The sequence below is a fragment of the Myxine glutinosa genome, chromosome 5 (assembly GCF_964187855.1).
Source record: "Myxine glutinosa chromosome 5, kmMyxGlut1.1, whole genome shotgun sequence".
Classification (NCBI taxonomy): Eukaryota; Metazoa; Chordata; class Myxini; order Myxiniformes; family Myxinidae; genus Myxine; species Myxine glutinosa.
In genome coordinates this window covers 71,932,273-71,950,330 of record NC_136265.1, presented here as the reverse complement: position 1 = coordinate 71,950,330, position 18,058 = coordinate 71,932,273, and the positions used below count along the sequence as shown (strand labels likewise).

At 48.4% G+C, this 18,058-nt stretch overlaps 1 protein-coding gene across 1 annotated transcript in view; it reads right to left on the bottom strand.

Moving 5' to 3' along the window:
- The window catches only part of LOC137427452 (uncharacterized), a 168,035-nt gene that overhangs the window by 98,577 nt on the left and 51,400 nt on the right, over positions 1-18,058 (bottom strand). The window contains exon 3 of the mRNA XM_068116969.2: positions 6,845-6,907. Coding sequence (XP_067973070.2) covers positions 6,845-6,907 — 63 coding nt within the window. The remainder of the gene's footprint in view (positions 1-6,844; positions 6,908-18,058) is intronic.

Genomic DNA, 18,058 nt, shown 5'->3' with positions numbered 1-18,058 from the left:
GGGGGGAGAGAAAGATTGGGCTGCTGCTCCTTCCAAAAGACAACACGCGACGGGGCTTTGACGAACACCTTCTTCGTCGTGGCAATCAGGTCGTTGACGTCCTTGAACATTTCTCGGACTGTCTCGCAGACACGGTGGAGCGCGTGGGCAACGCAAGTCACATGCAGCAAGTCTGGGAAGAGTTCCTTCAGGGCATGGCCGGCCTTGATCATATAGGCCGCGGCGTCGCTGACGAGGACCTTGAGGCACTCCGGCTTGAAATCAGACCAAAGATAGCGCAGCGTGTCATTGACTGCAGGCACGATCTCCCCGGAGTTGGTCCTTTTTTTTTTTTCTTTTTTTTTTTGTATACAAGATCGAGGCTCGTGAAAGAGCAAACATTAATCACACAAAAAGACAAACCGACACACAAAACACAAAAAACAAGGGGAGCGGCAGACAAGATGGGGAGAGAGGGGGGAGGACACAAAAGAGAGGGGGAAGAAGGGGAAGGACACAAACACAACATTTGAGAGCAGGGACATCGGGAGGACTTGGGGGGAGGTGGGAGAGGATTAAAACATATGAACACTGCAAGGACTCTGGGGTGAATTACCGGGGGTAGAAAAGATCAAGGTTTTCGATGGGGGAAGATAAGAGATGGTGGTGAACAGCTGTTTTAAAGACCTGGAGGGAGGAGTGGGATTGAAGGGAGTGGGGGAGTTTGTTCCAGAGGCGGGAGAAAAGGGGAATGAAAGAGTGAAGGTGAGCAGAGAGCCTAGACTTTGGCAGTTTAACCATAAGAGGGTTGCAGGCAGATCTTGTGCGACCTGAAGGAATATTGGGGGGACAGAGCACAGAGAGAGCTGGGGGAGCAAGGCCGGAGAGGAGTCGGTAGAAGACAGAAAGACCACCAACCTGCCTGCGGTGAGTGAGTGAAAGGCCCTCGGCGTTGACTACATCGCAGGAGATTCCAATGATTCTGAAAGCTTTGGCCTCAACAGCGTGAAGCCGAGCAAGGTGTGAGGCAGGAGCACCAGCCCAGAGGGGGGAACAGTATTCCATTGAGCTGCGGATGAAAGCCTTGTATGTGGTGAGGAGCTCAGGTGTGCCAAGGAAGGACTTCGCACGACGGAGGATGCCCAGTCGGCGACTGGCTTTGGAGGCCAGCTTGGAAATGTGGTTTTCCCAAGAAACATCATGGCAGATAGTGAGACCCAAAAGCTTGAGCGACAGAACTTCTTGGAGAGGATTGTTGAGAAAGTAGATGGGAGGGTTGTCCAGTCGGTCCTTTCGGAGAGACATTGTAAGAGTGTGAGATTTGTCAGGATTGAAAGACATGTTCCACTTGTTTGACCAGTCTGTGATTTTGTCCAGGTCTGCAGAGAGTGAGGAGGCTGCAGACTGCCGATCTGAGGGATGAGGAATGGAGCGACAGAGAGTAGAGTCGTCAGCAAAGAGATAGAGAGGATTTTCAAGAGAGTCAGAGAGATCATTGATGAAGACCAGAAAAAGCACAGGGCCCAGAACACTACCTTGGGGAACTCCAGCCTGAACAGGAAGAGGAGATGAGAGAAACCCATTCAGGGCCACACGTTGACTACGACCAGAGAGGAAGTCCGCCAGCCATGCGTGGAGATTTCCATGGATACCAAAGGAGGAGAGTTTGGAGAGCAGAGCAGGGTGCCAGACCGTATCGAAGGCACGTGAAATGTCAAGGGAGACAGCTCTAATTTCCTGTTTGGCGTTGAGGACCTCCATCCATTGTTGAGAAAGCAGAAGCAGCATGTCCAGAGTAGAGTGACCAGGTCTGAAACCAAATTGATGATCAGAGATCAAGCCATTGGAGAAGAGGAAATATTTAATATCTGAAGCAATGATGGATTCCATGACTTTGCTGATAATTGGGAGAAGGCTGATTGGTCTGTAGTTGCTGGGATCTGTTTTTGCACCTTTTTTGTGCAAAGCGGTGATGTTGGCTGATTTCCAAGCAGATGGCAGATGACCTTGAGCAAAAGAGAGGGTGAAGAGAACAGAAAGAGGGAGTGAAAGAGCAGAAGAACATGATTTTAGGACCCGTGGGCTGATGCCGTCAGGACCAGTTGCAGAATCAGAGTCGAGGGTTGACAGAAACTTTTCCACCTTGTCAGGAGGAAAGGACACAGAGTCCAGGAGCAGCTGGGTATGACTGGGTACGGTGGGTACAGAGAGGGATGGGTTTGGGACACAAGATTTAGAGGCAAACACAGAGTTGAGGCATTCAGCTTTTTCACGTGCGGAGTCAGCCGTTAAGCCGTTTGAGGTGAGGGAGGGGATGGAGGGGGACCAAACACCAGAAACAGATTTGACCAGACGCCACCAGGATTTGGAAGAGGGAGACAGATAAGAGAGTTCGGTCTTGAGAATGGTGAGATATTGTTTCCTGGCTCTCCTGAGGGTGGACACACACTTGTTTCGGGCTTTGTGAAAGGAAATGAGATTTCCTTCCGTTGGATTTGCTTTCCAGGAGACGAAAGCAAGTTGTTTCAGGGCAACAGCCTCACCACAAGATTCCGTGTACCATGGACGGGAGGAAGGGTATGACAACTGAAGACGAGATGGTATAAATCTGTGCATGAGAGAGAGCAATTTACTTTGAAAGAATTCCCAGGATGAGTTGATGTCAGAGGCGGTAGAGATGGGAGAACAGTCCAGATGATTGATGGCTGCTTGAAGACCGTGCCAGTTGGCCTGAGTGAAATGCCAGAGTCGTCGACGCTGAGGAGGCTCTCTGAAAATGGTCAGAGAGATGTCCACTTTGACAAGCACATGATCAGATGAGCCGATTGGAGCAGAAGAAGAGCAGCAGACATTTTCAGGGAAGTTTGTCATAACCAAATCCAGAAGAGAAGATGCTCCGTTGACTGAGATCCGGGTCGGGAAATTGACAGATTGTGTCAGTCCCAGTGAGTCGCAGAAGTCCTTTGCTGAAGAGCCATGGCTGGTGAGAGAGGTACCCACACCCAGCCAACTGGCATGGTGACAATTGAAATCACCACATATGAGGAAGAGAGAGTTGGGATGGGTAGATAGAAGTTGGTCCATATTATCAGACAGTGAGATGTAGATGCAGACAGTGAGATGTAGATGGAGTCATCGCTGATTGGTGGATGGTACAACACACATATGAACAAAAGGTGGGAGCGAAGGGGAAGCCGTAGCCAAAGGTATTCCTGGGGGTGAGGTGGAGAGAGGGCAGTGGAGAGCGAGTGAGGAAGAGAGTTTTTTATAAAGATAGCAACCCCACCTCCAGGACGAGGCTCAGGTCTATCATACCGGAGGAGGGAGTAACCTGGGAGAGATACCAAGGCATCAGAGACATCATGAAGGAGGAAAGTTTCTGTTAAGCAGATCACATCTGGTTTGTCAGAAGCAACCTGTATGGAGAGGTCAGTCAAGTTTGAGCGAAGGCCCCGGATGTTTGAGGTCCATACCGTTAATGAAGAGGAAGGGGGAGCATCGGGTCCAGAACAGGGGGGGGGGGGGGGTAGGGTAAGATGTGGAAGAGGAGGAAGAGGTAGGGAGAGCTGTTGAAGGTGTGTCAGAGATTTCAGAATAGCTTGGAGAAAGGGAAGAATGGGGCAGACAAAAGGTTTGATGGAGATTGGGTGAGGCACAGTGAGGTGTTATTTGAGGAGGGGGAAGAGCAAGGCAGGTGGTTTGGGGAGATGAAGGTGAAAGTTGGAAGGAGGAAGAAGCAGGGAAAATGCTTTGAGGAGGAGGGGTGAGAGGGGAGTCTAGGAGGGGAGGAGCGAGGGAGAGTCTCGGAGGGGAGGGGTGTGGGGGGAGTTTAGGAGGGAGGGGAGGGAAGGGGCAAGGGGGGAGATTTGAAAGGGATGGGTGATGGGGAGGATTTGGAGGGGAGGGGTGAGATTGGATTTTGAAAAGTGTACGATTCATGGGAAACGAACATTTTTTGCAAAATGAGTTTGAGACCTTCGAGTCAAAAATACGTTTGAGGACACTGGAGGAGGGATGGAGTTCTGGATAGTTTATGGAATGTAGAAAGGAGGAACTGTAAGAGATGGTATTATATTTATTTTTTGGAATGAATAGATTTGGTGAGCAAGACGAAAGCATCCTTTTGTAGGAAAAGAAGAAAAGGGTGTTATAATATATGAGAGAAAATAGTTGTTCAGGGGAGAGATTATACATTTCTCACCGCGTGATCGCGAACGAAGAACGAACAAACAAAAAGAACAACAAATAAACGAATAAGACCTGGGAAGGAATTTTTTTTATTTTTTTTGTTTGTGAGTACAGATATTAAACAAGGAGGTACGGGGTGAACGACTGGTACGAAACAGAGAACGAAAATAATTTCAGCGCATTCGACGAATCGCTGAGAGAAAAACAAACCACAAGGTCTGAGACGGTACGGTAGTCTAAGCCTACGAGTACTAGGCCGCAGAATACTCGATACCATTAACCGACGATTGTGTATACATGAACGAAAAATTAGCACCGAAAATTTTCCAAAAGATACGCTGTAGGTACATACACCGAAAGATAGATACAGTCTCGACAAAAACACAATTGAGAAATATCACTTAGCTTCGAAAGCGTGAGCGCATGGAGCAGCTTCGAAAAGACGTGACCTCGCCGTGATCTCGCGAGTCTTCTCCAGAAACATGCACTGGACGAGGTGGGGACGAAAGTACCCCTCCTTGGACAAGCGTCCCGCGATGATGTTGGCCACATATCGACCTGCCGAATCGGTCGTCTCGTCGACGGACAGCCAGATGGGCTGCTGTCCGAGGTCGGCACGGATCCCCGCCAAGGCCTCGTCGTAGCACTTGTCGAGGTAGTGCTTTCGAATCCAGCTTTCATCGGGGATCTGGAGAGTGATGTGCTTCTCCAGGAATGACCGGAGGGCAGGGTTTTCCAATTTCGACCATGGGATGCCAGCGGCCAGCATGGCCTGGCACAGCTCCTGAGCCACGACGTCGCACTTGTGCCTCTTTCCACCACCAAAGTCCTCCATGGTGGCTTGCGTGACCGTCCTCTTCTTCTTCAAGGCCAAGTTGCTCTTGTGGCGGTCTCCTCGGACATGTTGGGCCAGCTCAGACTTCTGCTTCGCCTGGAAAGTCTTTTCACAAGCTCGACAGAAAGCCGTGTCACTCGACACGTACTTGAAGGTGGCCCCATCGCCGCCAGCGTTGAATTCCTTCAGCCACTTGTCACGAAGAGCAGCACTCATCTTGATAGGAGACTTGTTCACACTTTGTGTACACTCTCTCACTGTAGTACACCGCCTCATTGCTGTACACGCTGGGGACGCAACGCACGCAAGTGGACGCAACGTTTTGTTTTTGAGATCGATCGCAGTTAAAAATTTCGATCGCAGTTACAAATTTCGATCGCAGTTTAAAATTTCGAAAAATTCCCTAATTTTTTTAGCGTTGCCAGACATTTTCGACCAAAAAGGGCATTTTATTTTATTTTTCCCGAAAAAGGGCGAAATTCTTTTTTTCTCCGAAAATAGCAAAATAATTTTTTTGCGCGCAAAAAAGCCGTTTTATGTGAAAAAATATTTTTTGTTTTTTCACATAAAAATCCGATGTGCAGTAATGACTCAATGATTTTTTTTTTTAAGTTACAGATTCGGATGAAACGGTGGTTGTTTAGATATTCTATTAGCCAATTGATTAATGATTTCATTATTTTATGATTATTATTTATTTATTTTCATTATAACTTATTTATTTTCTTTCTCATCTGGGCAATATCTCAGGCACCTTTTGAGCTACCAAGCTGATATATGGACATGACAATGAACAAGTCATGTGGCTATAAAGGATATTTTTTATTTATTGATTCATCAATTAATCAATTATTTATTTTTTTCGATTAATGACTTCATTAATTTTACAAAAGGTTACAGCTTCGGATGAAGCACTGGTGGTTTAGGTATGTATGCTATTAGCCAATTGATTAAGAAAATATTTTATGATCATTATTTATTGATTTTAATTATGCAATTAATCAATTAATTATTGTACACCTCTCCCACCCAATACAGTCTCTATGAGCTGCACGGCAGTATTGCCGGGCACCTAAGGCACCCCGGCAATGCCGCGCTGGAGGATATTTATTTATTTGGCATGTGGGTGGTGTACTTTGAATGTATCTGTACTTGTTTTGGTTCTTCTTATGCTAACCTTGTGAAATCAGCAGGTGATTAGCCACGACTAGTGCACTGATAACACCATTTATAACACGAAGTCAACAGGTGATCAATTTATTTAATGAATGAAAAATTGTTCGGACCGTAATCTCTTTGTAACCCTGGGGATTCCCTGCACTGCATTTTCATATTTTGTATTAAACTTGATTTTCCCACAAGCAGAAAACGCTTCATTTATATCTGTCAATAACTTATCGAATGAGCACACATCTTTCCTTTCTTCCATGAAAGCGCTTCTGCATCGGAATGAACATTACCGCACACGGTACTGCATTGTTCCTTTTAAAATGACAGAATGCTGTGCTGTTCGATGAACCAATCGATTAGAGAAGGGATTTAAAATGTATTGATTCACAGCCACTCAATAACATAAATAGGTCCATCATGACATGGCATCGATCCAGCACACTAAAGCTTCTTGTGTGGGGAAAAAAACATACATATTTACAAGTGAGATGCTAACATGACTGGGATGCTCATTTGGATAAATACTGCACTGATGAAAGGGACACTTGCATGGTGGGAAACACAACAGGTACCAGATATAACGGAGCAAAGTGTTTATATTCTGGAAGGAAAGTGTATCATTATCATTCAAGCTGAACAAAACAGGAACATTGTGGTTGTTGTTGGTCAAACCTTTGATAAGCGAGGAGAAATCATCTACAAACTCGGACTCCACCTTCACCTTCACAATAAAATCTGAAAATAAAAACATCACATACAAACTCAACTTAAAGGAACATTTCTAAACAAAATAATCATCACAATAGATATCCAGAATTTTTTTTACTTTTCAATCCTCTTAAAAATATGAAACAACGTGGAAAAGTAAAGCAATGGTGAGTTTTTGCTTTCACAAAGTAAAGGAAACAAACCAACAATCTCCCTTGGTCAATATTTACGAAGTAACAAACCTACCCGGCGTTGCTCGGCAACACTCCGCCTCCCTCTTCCAACGCCACTCCTTCCACTCCCTCCTCCTCCCAACCCCTTCCCTGACGGTCATGTTGCGGTTTTGTGAATAAAGGCAACCCCCCTATATTTAGGTACACCACAACAGGTAGCCTCGTATAGTTAGTTATTTCTTATTAAATGTAAAGCATAGTCCCCTTTCCAGTGTTAGTATGCGTTGATATGCGTTGAGGCAGGCAGGATGATAGTATGCCTCATTGAAGCCTAAAGTGCTTCGTCATAGGACTAGGCCAGGCCCTGCAGGCCCGAAGGAGGAGCTAAAGGGAGTGGCCAATGAGGGGCTGCAACCAATGAGAGCTAAAGGGAGTGGCCGAGGGTGGCCAATGAGGGGCTGTCACAAAACGTGACCCCAGGCGGCCAATTGAGGCCCATGGAACATTCGGGTGGGGTTTCGGGGGGTTATAAAAACCCGGCCCAGAACCTGCTATAGTCTCTCTCTCTCTGACGCACACGCTGGTCTCCTGCTATACTCTCCCTCGCTCGCTGGCTCACTCGCTCGCTTGGCTCCTGCATATTGCACGCTCCTCTGGTTCCTGCTACGTGCACGTCATTGATCGCCGTCCCTGCCACGATCATCTCCGGCTGTGGTGTCCTAGGTTGGAGCGATTCTTGGGGCTTCCGTCCAACGAGTCCATTCGCACAAACTGCATGACCAAGCCCATCCGGGCGAGCTGCACGAAGCGGCCGCGCTTCTTGCGCATTCCCCTCTTTCCCCCCTTCCCCGAACGAATGAGGGCCCTTGTCTGGGCACATAGGTAAGGCCGTTAAGATTCTTCGCTTTGTCCGTTTCTGTACATATTGTGAATAAATCCTGTGTTTGGTTTCCAACCTGGCCGTCATTGTCCTTTCCCATATTGACCTAGCATCTCCCCAAATTAAAACCGCTCGATCGGGTTCGATATTCTAACGGCGCGAGTCCCGCGACGCAAAACCGCTCGGGCGTCAAGGATCAGCGTGACTCGTGCGGGGTTCAGCCCCTGTTCTCATGGCTGTGTGTGTCCGAAGGTATACGGGTGGTGACCGTTAACCCTTCCACGCGCAGCTGCGGGCTCGGTGGCTGGAGTTTCCTAGCAACCCGTCCACCACGAGTACAGTAGTTGTGGTTGGTGGCCTCATGGACCCGGAGTTCGGGGGGGGGGGCAGGGCTTAACCCCCCCCCCCCTAGAATGTCGACGAACCCGGGATCCGCAACAATATATATATATATATATATATATATATATATATATATATATAATATATATATATACAGACTTGGCATTTAATATGGAATATTTTTTTTGTGGGGGTGAACTTACTTTTCAAGATGACTTAGAACCAAAAGTTCATTGGAATTATGTTGAAATTATTCTAGATTTTGTTAATGTGACCTTTAAAAGAAACAAAAACCACATTTGACATTTCGAAGCAAATAAATTGATCCTTGAAAGTGATGTAAACTGATATCGAACTCAATTCACGGACAGTACTTTGTTAAACTTCTGTACGTTTTCCAGAAGTATCTCTTTATTTTGCACATTAGCCAATTTTCTTTTCAACAAAAACAAAAGCTAAATTATGACTGGGATTACGGACAGTAAAATTACAGTTCAGTACTTCGTGTAACCCCAACGAGCAGTCAGGAGAGCACGTACACGTCGAGGCATGCTGTTCACGAGATTTGCCAAGGTTTGGACAGGAATCGCTTGCCATGCAGTGACAATAGTCTGCTGCAATTCACGCACAGAGGTCGGCTGCTGGTCAAAGTTGTCGATTTGACGCGTTAATTCTGCCCACAAGTTCTCTATCGGATTCATATCCGGGGACATGGCAGGCCACTCCATATGCTCTACACCACGGTCAGCAAGAAAGTGTTGGATCATGCGAGCACGATGAGGCCATGCATTGTCATATTGGAAGACAAAGTTTCCTCGAAAGGCTGCACAAGCAAATGGAAGCAATGTTTCTTCCAGAATGACCCTGTACTTGAACTGGTTCAGGTTTCCATTCAGAACAACCAGGTCAGTTTTGCCCCCTGCATGAAAAGCAGCCCAAACGGTCACCCCACCACCTCCAGCTTGGACTCTTGGCACTATACAATCTTCGTTGTGGGCTTCTTGCACTTGTCTGCGCACTCGGACGCGACCATCTTGACGATAGAACAGAAATCTAGACTCGTCACTGAAAGTCACGTGATCCCAGTGTCCTGGCTGCCATTGACGGTGCTCTCTGGCCCACTGCAATCGGCGCTGGCTGTGTTGTCTGGTCAGGCGTGGATTTCTCAGGGGACGCCTGGCACGATAGCCTGCTTGAACCAGTCGTTGGTTGACGAGCCATCTGGATACAGGCACATTTGTCAGTTGCTGCCACTCAGCCCTAAGCTGATTAGCTAACTTGGTACGGCCATTGCAGACTAACCGGTGCAGCTGGCGATCATCTCTCCTTGTGGTCCTGTGGGGACGTCCTGGCCTCTGTATTGGAGTAGGGACACCCCTCTGAGCATTTCGTTTCAGGATCTTTGACACCTGACCTTGAGTGATGCCATACTGCCGAGCAATAGCACGCTGTTTCATGCCAGAATTTCGTAAAGCCACCACTCCATGACAAACAGCATTGTCAAGTTGACGGACAATCTCCAGAGGAAGCGGCAATAACTTTTGTAGACGTGCAGCAGTTGTTTTCCACTAATACAGAACGCAACAACCCTTATATACCCGATTGTGAAGCCAATCGTCAAATGTACCTGTCCTTACATTTTGTGACGCCACCTGTGATATAATCCTGTTATTGACCTCTTGCTGCGAAAGACAATCAGTGACATGGTTCTTTCAACAAAGACATCATCGAAGGGTAAAAAAAACTCACCAGATTGATATACTGAGTTCAGAAAGTAAACCCGTCAAGAAAAAAAAAATTCCATATTAAATGCCAAGTCTGCATATATATATATATATATATATATATATATATATATATATATATATCTATATATATAAAGTCGAGTTGGCCTCTGTGTCTGTATCCTGATCTATCTATGATCTCTAAGATCTCGAGAACCCGTGGACGGATTTGCGAGCGGAAAGTACTGTTCGACTCGGGATGGTCCCAGGAATGTCACGGAGACATAAACATTTAAAAAATTTCGGGTTTTAAAATTAGCGTATTATTAGCACTAGCAGAAGAGAGAGGGATTCGAAGGGAGGGAGCGCAGCGCTTCTAGCGCTTCTGACTACAGCACACCTTAAAATTAAAAAAACTTCGGGTCTACAATCTCTAAGATCTCGAGAACCCGTGGACGGATTTGCGAGCGGAAAGTACTGTTCGACTCGGGATGGTCCCAGGAATGTCACGGAGACATAAACATTTATAATCACTTGCTAGCGAATAAATAATAACGCATAAATACCTTTCAGCAGCGCGTAAAATAATCTTTCGTTTCAAGTCACTCTCACAAATAGCTTTCCGGAAATGACGGGTCGAAGTGGTCGAGCTGTTAGCATGACGCCTTATCTTTTCAGAGTCCGGGGTTCGAATCACCCCTCTGACATTTATTTTTCGCTTTTATCACGTCCTTTCCGCACAATTTTTGGGACAGATCCCGTTGAGTGTTTTATTAAAGTTATTGTTTTGTCATTTTCTTATTGTTTTCATGTTTATTTGGCTTGAAACAAAAAAATTATGCCGCCGTTAGGCGTTATGACATCCGATCATAATGCAGCTAATTAGCTTCTAAAAACCAAGAGTCTGCCGTCTATCTATATATATAAAGTAGAGTTGGTCCTGATCTATGTATCTATGATCTCTAAGATCTCGAGAACCCGTGGACGGATTTGCGAGCGGAAAGTACTGTTCGACTCGGGATGGTCCCAGGAATGTCACGGAGACATAAACATTTAAAAAATTTCGGGTTTTAAAATTAGCGTATTATTAGCACTAGCAGAAGAGAGAGGGATTCGAAGGGAGGGAGCGCAGCGCTTCTAGCGCTTCTGACTACAGCACACCTTAAAATTAAAAAAACTTCGGGTTTTAAAATTAGTGTGTTACGCGTAATTAGCGCTAGCAGAAGAGGGAGGGAATCTAAGGGAGGGAGCGCAGTGCTCCCTCCAGCGCTTCTGTTAGCGTATTTAGCGTATTTCGGAACGTTAATTTTTCAACTTCATTATTCGGAATCAGTACGTCCCAGAGAACCTTCGTAACGTTAATTTTTCAACTTCATCCGATTGACATGGGACCAACGGCATGTGACAAAGAGTGAAACATACAGGCTACATTTATTTGACGACAATGAGTTCCGACTTCCGACCTCGGTGGGATGACAGGCTGAGTCAACCCCCCTGGTGTGAAGGGGGAGGAGGAGGGGAGGGGGAAGAGAAGGGGAGGGGAACGAGGGGGAAGGGGATGGGAGGGGGGAGGGGGAGGGGGAAGGGGGAGGGGGAGGGGGAAGGGGGAGGGGAGGGGGGGGAGGGGAAAGGGGGGGAGGGGGAGGGGAGGGGCCCTTCTTCCCCTGGGCACCCCCGCACCCTTCCCTCCCCCCTCCCCCCCTTCCCCCTCCCCCCCATTCCCCTCCCCTCCTCTTCCCCCTCCCCTCCTCCTCCCACTCCCGTGCAAAGCCGGGTACCTCTGCTAGTATATATATATATCTATCTATAATTCCAGTAATCTCTGTCTGTACGTTTGTTTGTCTGTGACCGCTGTTTCTCGACAACCACGGGTCCGATATACTTTTAACTTGCCAGGTATATTGCTGGGGACCCGAGGATGTGCCTTTTCAAGGTTTCATATTAATCGGACAATTACTTACCGAGCTATGTCCAAAAAACGATTCAACCAATCAGAGAGCAGCGAACGATCGCGTGTGCCGAACGTGGCGGGCACACTCTGCCTCGGATGGCACATTTGAGAGCGTATTCATTTATTTCACGTTTGCAAACTATGTTGGCGTTAAACTATGTTTTACAACTAATAAAAACGAATTTGCGATTCATTCGCTTTCCTGCGCGTTTGTGCACGCGATGGCGATTTCTTTACCAAACTCCGGAAGCCGTTCGCTTTGGACCAAACCATTGCATGTAAATAGAGGGGGGGGGGATTGTCACCGTACTCGCAAGCCGTTCGCTTTGGACCAAACCATTTCATGTAAATAGAGGGGGGGGATATAATTTTAGATATAGATATAGTACGGGCAATGCCCTAGTATATATAATCTACATTGATATATATATATATATATTGTTGCGGTTTTGAGTTTTGGAAACAGTCAGTATAATAAAGGTTAAATATCCCCCTCATAGTTAGTCACACAAACAACATGTAGCCTCACGATAGTGTAGTTATCTCTTAGTATTTGTGAGCATAGTCCTTTTCCTATGTTAGTTCTGCGTTGAGTAGAGTAAGGAGAATAGGTCCTGCTCCTACTTCCATTGCCTTATCCCGCCTCCATCGCCTCATGCCTCTTTGTGCTGCCTTTTGTCCTTTTGGCGCGAATTAAACGAGGCAGGCCAAGGAGGGTCGGGGCGGGATCGAATGAGGGCGGCAGAGGAGCTGACGGTAAGCGCGAGCCGCCAATCAGGGCTCAGAGGGTGTGGCGGCAGCACCGCGCCACAGGGCGTGGCTGGAAGGTTCGAGAAGGTTCGAGAAGGTTTGGGGCGTGTAGATATAAGCCGTTGCACAAAGCCACCAGAGAGAGTGCGGTGAGCAGTGGAGTTCGAGCAGCAATTGAGGTACGAGGACTGAGTTGGCATTGATTGGAGAAAGACGCGCATGAACCAGGATACGCGCTCGTATAAAAGTGACGCTCGGTTGAGCTTGAAGCCGAGCCGCATATAGTGCATTGAGTTACGCGAGTGATAACGCGCTGTGTAACCGCCAGCCGCGCTGAGAGACGCGTACGCTTCCTTCCTACCTCATCGGCTGCCTTTTGTTCAGGAGACACGCTACGAGGATCCCTCCACCGCCTGCTTGCCTTCTTCGCGGGACGTGCTGGGACCGTGGAGAGCCGGACGGGGCCGTTCCTGGACGACCACGTTGGCGCGGTTGGCCTGAACATCATCCTGCCTGCAATTCCCTGTGTGAGTGTGAACGGGCCCGAGTCTGGGAATTTTGGATAAGACTGATTAAGTGCTGCTCTGTGTCCCTGCTTCTACCGATCATTGTACATAATAGTGGGAATAATAATTAAACCTGTGTTCTTCCTTCCATTCGATCGTTCTTGTGATTTCCTCATTGACTAAGCGTGGTACGAATAAAACCGCTCTAATCGGGGTCCAATATTTAACGGTGACTGCACGGACCACGTGGTACGCAATCCGCTCGGTGCACTCAAATTACATGTGGCTCGTGCGAGGCTTGGTTCCCCGCTTCCCTGGGAACAACAAGTCTCACGAGCGAGACTTGGTCCCGAAACCCTACCTTGCGTTTGCCCGGAAGAGGCGTTTCAAGTCTCTCGGTTCCGCCAAGCCCAGAAAGAACAAGGGGCTTAATCCGCCTTTGGTAAGGGTAAGAAGGGCGGCGGAAAACCGTAACAATATATATATTGTTGCGGTTGTGCCATAAAGGCAAACCCCCAACAGTCAATTGCACGACAACATGTAGCCTGCAGTAGTCAGTAATGTCTTATTGAATGTAAAGATTAGCCATTTCCCATGGTGTAGTAATCAAGACCAATATGCATTGAGGTTAAGCAGGATGTCAAGCCTTCGTGTGGCTGGGAGAAGCCATTACTGATGTGCAGGAAGGCGTGGCCAAAAGCAGGGCCCACGTGACCAGTGAGGAGGCGGGAACACCTAGCCAGGATGCGGCAAACCGCAGCCAATGGGAGGCTGTGGAACATTTTGAAGGGTGTGGGCAGGTCTGATAAACCCCCAGTCCAGCACATTATCATTCTCTTTGCCTGGGATTTCGCTGCGCACAGGACGACCTCTATCTTGCCTTGGATTTTGCCTCGTGGAGGACACGATCTATCTTACCTTGGATTTTGCCTCATGGATGACACGATCTATCTTGCCTTGGATTTTGCCTCGTGGACGACACCCCTTTTGGACTCTGCCTCGCCGATGATAGTGCTCTTGCATTTTGCCTCGCCACGTCGACGACCTCCTGCTCTGTACTCTCTTGCTTGTTGCGTCGACGCCCGGCACCCAGCGCTTCTGCGCCGATCTCTTGCGCCATCCGGCTGACCTGCAAGCTTGTCCAACCTGCGCTGAAGTTCATCTACCTGTGCTGAAGTTCGTCCATGCCAACTTCAAGGTGGCGGTTCGTCCTTCGGACCTGACCTCGTCCAGGCTGCACGTGAGGACCGAACTGCGCACACCAGACCACGTGGCCAATTGCGAGGCAATTCCAGCACGTACATCGGTACGCCAATAACAAGTGTTTAATTCCCTGTGTGAGTGTGTCAGAGTGTGAAGGCGCCAGTGGGGTTTATTATGATAGGTAAGAATTGGTAAGCTGTATCTTCGTCTCTGTTTCTCTGTGCCTTCCAAATAAAAGGCTGTACATTTTGTTGTTACTTTTCAACCTGTTTGGTATGTCTTTTCTCCATTGGCCTAGCATCATCCGAGACCGACTTTGGCTAGATTCAGGTACATAAATCTCGTGGGGTAACGCCGCTTTCCACACCGTGCAAATCTGCTCGGCACCCATAAGGTGTGGGAAAGTGAGGGTTCGATCCCCGGTTTCTCCGATCACGTGTCTTGAAGGTATTTGGAATATTGACTCCTAAACTCTTCGACGTGTGACTGGGAGATTGGCGATCGGAATTGCTTAGCAATCCGTCAATCACGAGTTTAGTAGTCGTGGACGGCGGCCTCAGTGGACCCAGAGTTTGAGGGGGAGCAGGGCATAAACCCCCCTTATTACATCGACAAACCCGGCTCCCGCAACAAAATTGGTGTCCGGGAGTGGGATTGAACTTGCAGTACGTTTCGCGTACTGCGAAATTACGACCGTGTGGAAATTTAGTTGAAAACAAGTTTAAAACAAAATTAAAATTAAATTTGGATGATGTCGGGCCAAAACGAGCAGGTTCCGGTGGGTATAGAAAATGTAGAGGATGAGGAATTGATGGCCCAGGACGTAAACGAAGAGATTGAACTTGGAGTTGATCACAGCGCAGAAGAAAGAGGAGAAAATGGCGGCGCTTCGCACGCAGGGCCTGCGGCGGAGGCCGAACCCGCTGTGCAAGCGGGGGTTATGGACATGCAGTTATTCATGACTTAAATGAGAGCATGCTTTGAGGTGCAAATGAAAGAGATGAGTATTAGGATGAATAGAATGAGTGAACAATCAAGCTACGATATGAAAACAATGAGTGAAGAAAGCAGATGTGGAATGAATAAAATGGGTGATGGATTGGGTGATCGAATGGATAAAATGAGTAATCGGATGGACACCATGAGGGAGGAATCAAGCGGCGATATGAAGAGGATGAGCGAGGAGGTCGCGGGTGTGCGTGACGAGGTAAAGCGGTGTGAGATGCGCGTCCAGCGAGAGCTGAAGGACAGCACGGCCAAACTGACTGGGGCAATGGAAGTATTGACGCGGGAGGTACAGGAACCAACGAAGGTAGAGTTCGAGCAGGAAATAGTAGAGGTGCAGCGGGAAATAGAGGTAAAACAGAAGCTGGAGGAGGTGGAAGAAGGAATAATAGAAATTGAAAAGACAGAAGAGACGGGGAATTAATTAGGGAAGGAATTGATGGAATGTGTGCGAGAGTGGTGCTCGGACCGTGATGAAATACCTGCTAATCAAATAGAAAGATTACAGGTTCTTGAGGAGAGCCGGGAGTAGGTGAGTCCCGAGGGGAGTGGCGATTTCGGGAATGTGTTTGGTGCGATCGGGTGTTCAGCTGGCTTGGGGGAAAGGACAGACCCGGGAGTTCGTGAAGGGCCCATTGTGAGGGTAATGACTGACATGGAGTGCGTGGAGAGTGTGTGCGCACCAGTGTGTGCGAGTACAGAGTGTGTAGAGAGAGTGTGCGCACCGGTGTGTGCGAGTACGGAGTGTGTGGAGAGAGTGTGCGCACCGGTGTGTGCGAGTACGGAGTGTGTGGAGAGAGTGTGTGCACCGGTGTGTGCGAGTACGAAATGGAGTGTGAGGGGTAATCAGGCTCAGGCATCGACGCCGACCGTGGTAGTGCTTAGTGAGACGGGTAGAGTACGCGAGCCCCCGATGGGTGGTGCACAGTGGGGACCGGAGGGAATCGGTGCAGCGTTGGTCACACTAGGACCGGCGTGCGGGATTCGTACCTCTGGCATCCGCACGGTATTGTTGGCGCCGTACCACGGCAAAAGCGATCGGCGGGTTTTGAGGGGAAATTCGGAGTTTCGGATGAACGCACCTTACCAGGTGAGGTGCTCTAACAGTGGTCGGTGGGGTCATTGTGCGTGGGACCGCAGGGCCCCGCGCAGGGATGGACCTCGGCACCTAGGCCCACCAACTCCACCCCCCTCGGATCGTCAATGCCGGCTGGATAGAAACCCATACAGGCGACTAACCACCCTCGTGGATCGCTTTGGCCTTAGAGGCCGAGGCACGACAAAGTACCTGCACAGGGAGGGGCTCATAGCTTAGAAGACTGGGGGGAGTATTGTACCCCCCACATGGGGGTATGGTGGTGTGACCATTCCCCACGATGGGGGGGGGGGCCCATGAGCACTAGTTTAGGGGGATAGCATTGTTAGGCCCGTGGAGGGGCCAGCAATGGTTGCTCCATGGGAGCACCGAAGCACTAGCTGAGGGAGGGCTAGGATAACGATTAGGGATCTAGAGAGACCATGGGGACTGAGATTTAAGTAGTGACCATGAACAGTAGTGGGGACGTAGAGAGTTTAGCCGGTTGTTAACAAAGGGTGTGCGTCATGTAAAAGGACGACGGGGAAGCACGAGTGATAGGAGAAATCAGTTAGATAGATGATGCCATGGTGTGGAATGCATGGTGTGGAATGCATGGTGCGAAGGATTGAATTGGGGGAGTGGAACCCATTCACGGAGGCCCGGGTGGGTAGTTTAAAGTTAGATAGAGGTTGCAGGTAAATTGCATGGATATTGACACCTGTGGTGCTGTTTGTGGAAAGTTTTTTTTTGTGAGGTGCATGAGGCGGTGGAATGGCTGAGCGTGTGGCTTATTAGTAGAAATAGTTATTGGGACACTCCGTCACTGGAAGCTCGTCGGCCAGGTAAGGCCGCAGGTAGGCTCAGGGAGCCAGTTTGGTTAGTGTGAGTGGGGCCCGAGGATCCAGGGAAAGGACCCGGACTGCCCAATGCCAAGGTGGACATCAGGGGGTAAGCGCCAGGGAGGGCCTTCCCCAGATAGATTAGTGTGAGGAGCAGGCAAGCTCAGGAGGCAGCTCCAGTGAACGGAGGAGTGCAGGTAAGTAGACCTGCTGGTGGAGCCACATGACCCAGCCCCGAAATTGTGCAAGGGCACAGATAGAAAAATCGTGGGGTTAGACCCAAATTCAGGAGGGCACCACAGTGTGGACAATGGGAATTCTGGTTCTTAGAACCACATAGTTCAAAGAAGGCCGATTGGCAGGGTACAACCCCGGGGAGATTAAAATGTGTAATGATGTTAGTGCAGTTAGGATTTTGTGAAGACCCCTTTGCACCATCCACAACCATCAACAAGGGGATGGATTTCGCACCACAGGACTCAATGTTTGATTGGTAAGATGCATCATGACATGAGTACAAAACATTGTGTTCATTCCGCCTTTCCTTCCTGGGAGAACCTGGGGGGAGTTGGGGACGAATTTGGAATAAAGAGGGGACGTGGGAGACAAGACATAGAGACGAATTGTAAAAAAAGTAAGGAGGGCTAGGGTCGTGTAGTTAACGGTGGGGGGAACGTGTGAATCTGTTAGGTAGTTTCTCAACGCATTAGGAGGGACATATTTAGTA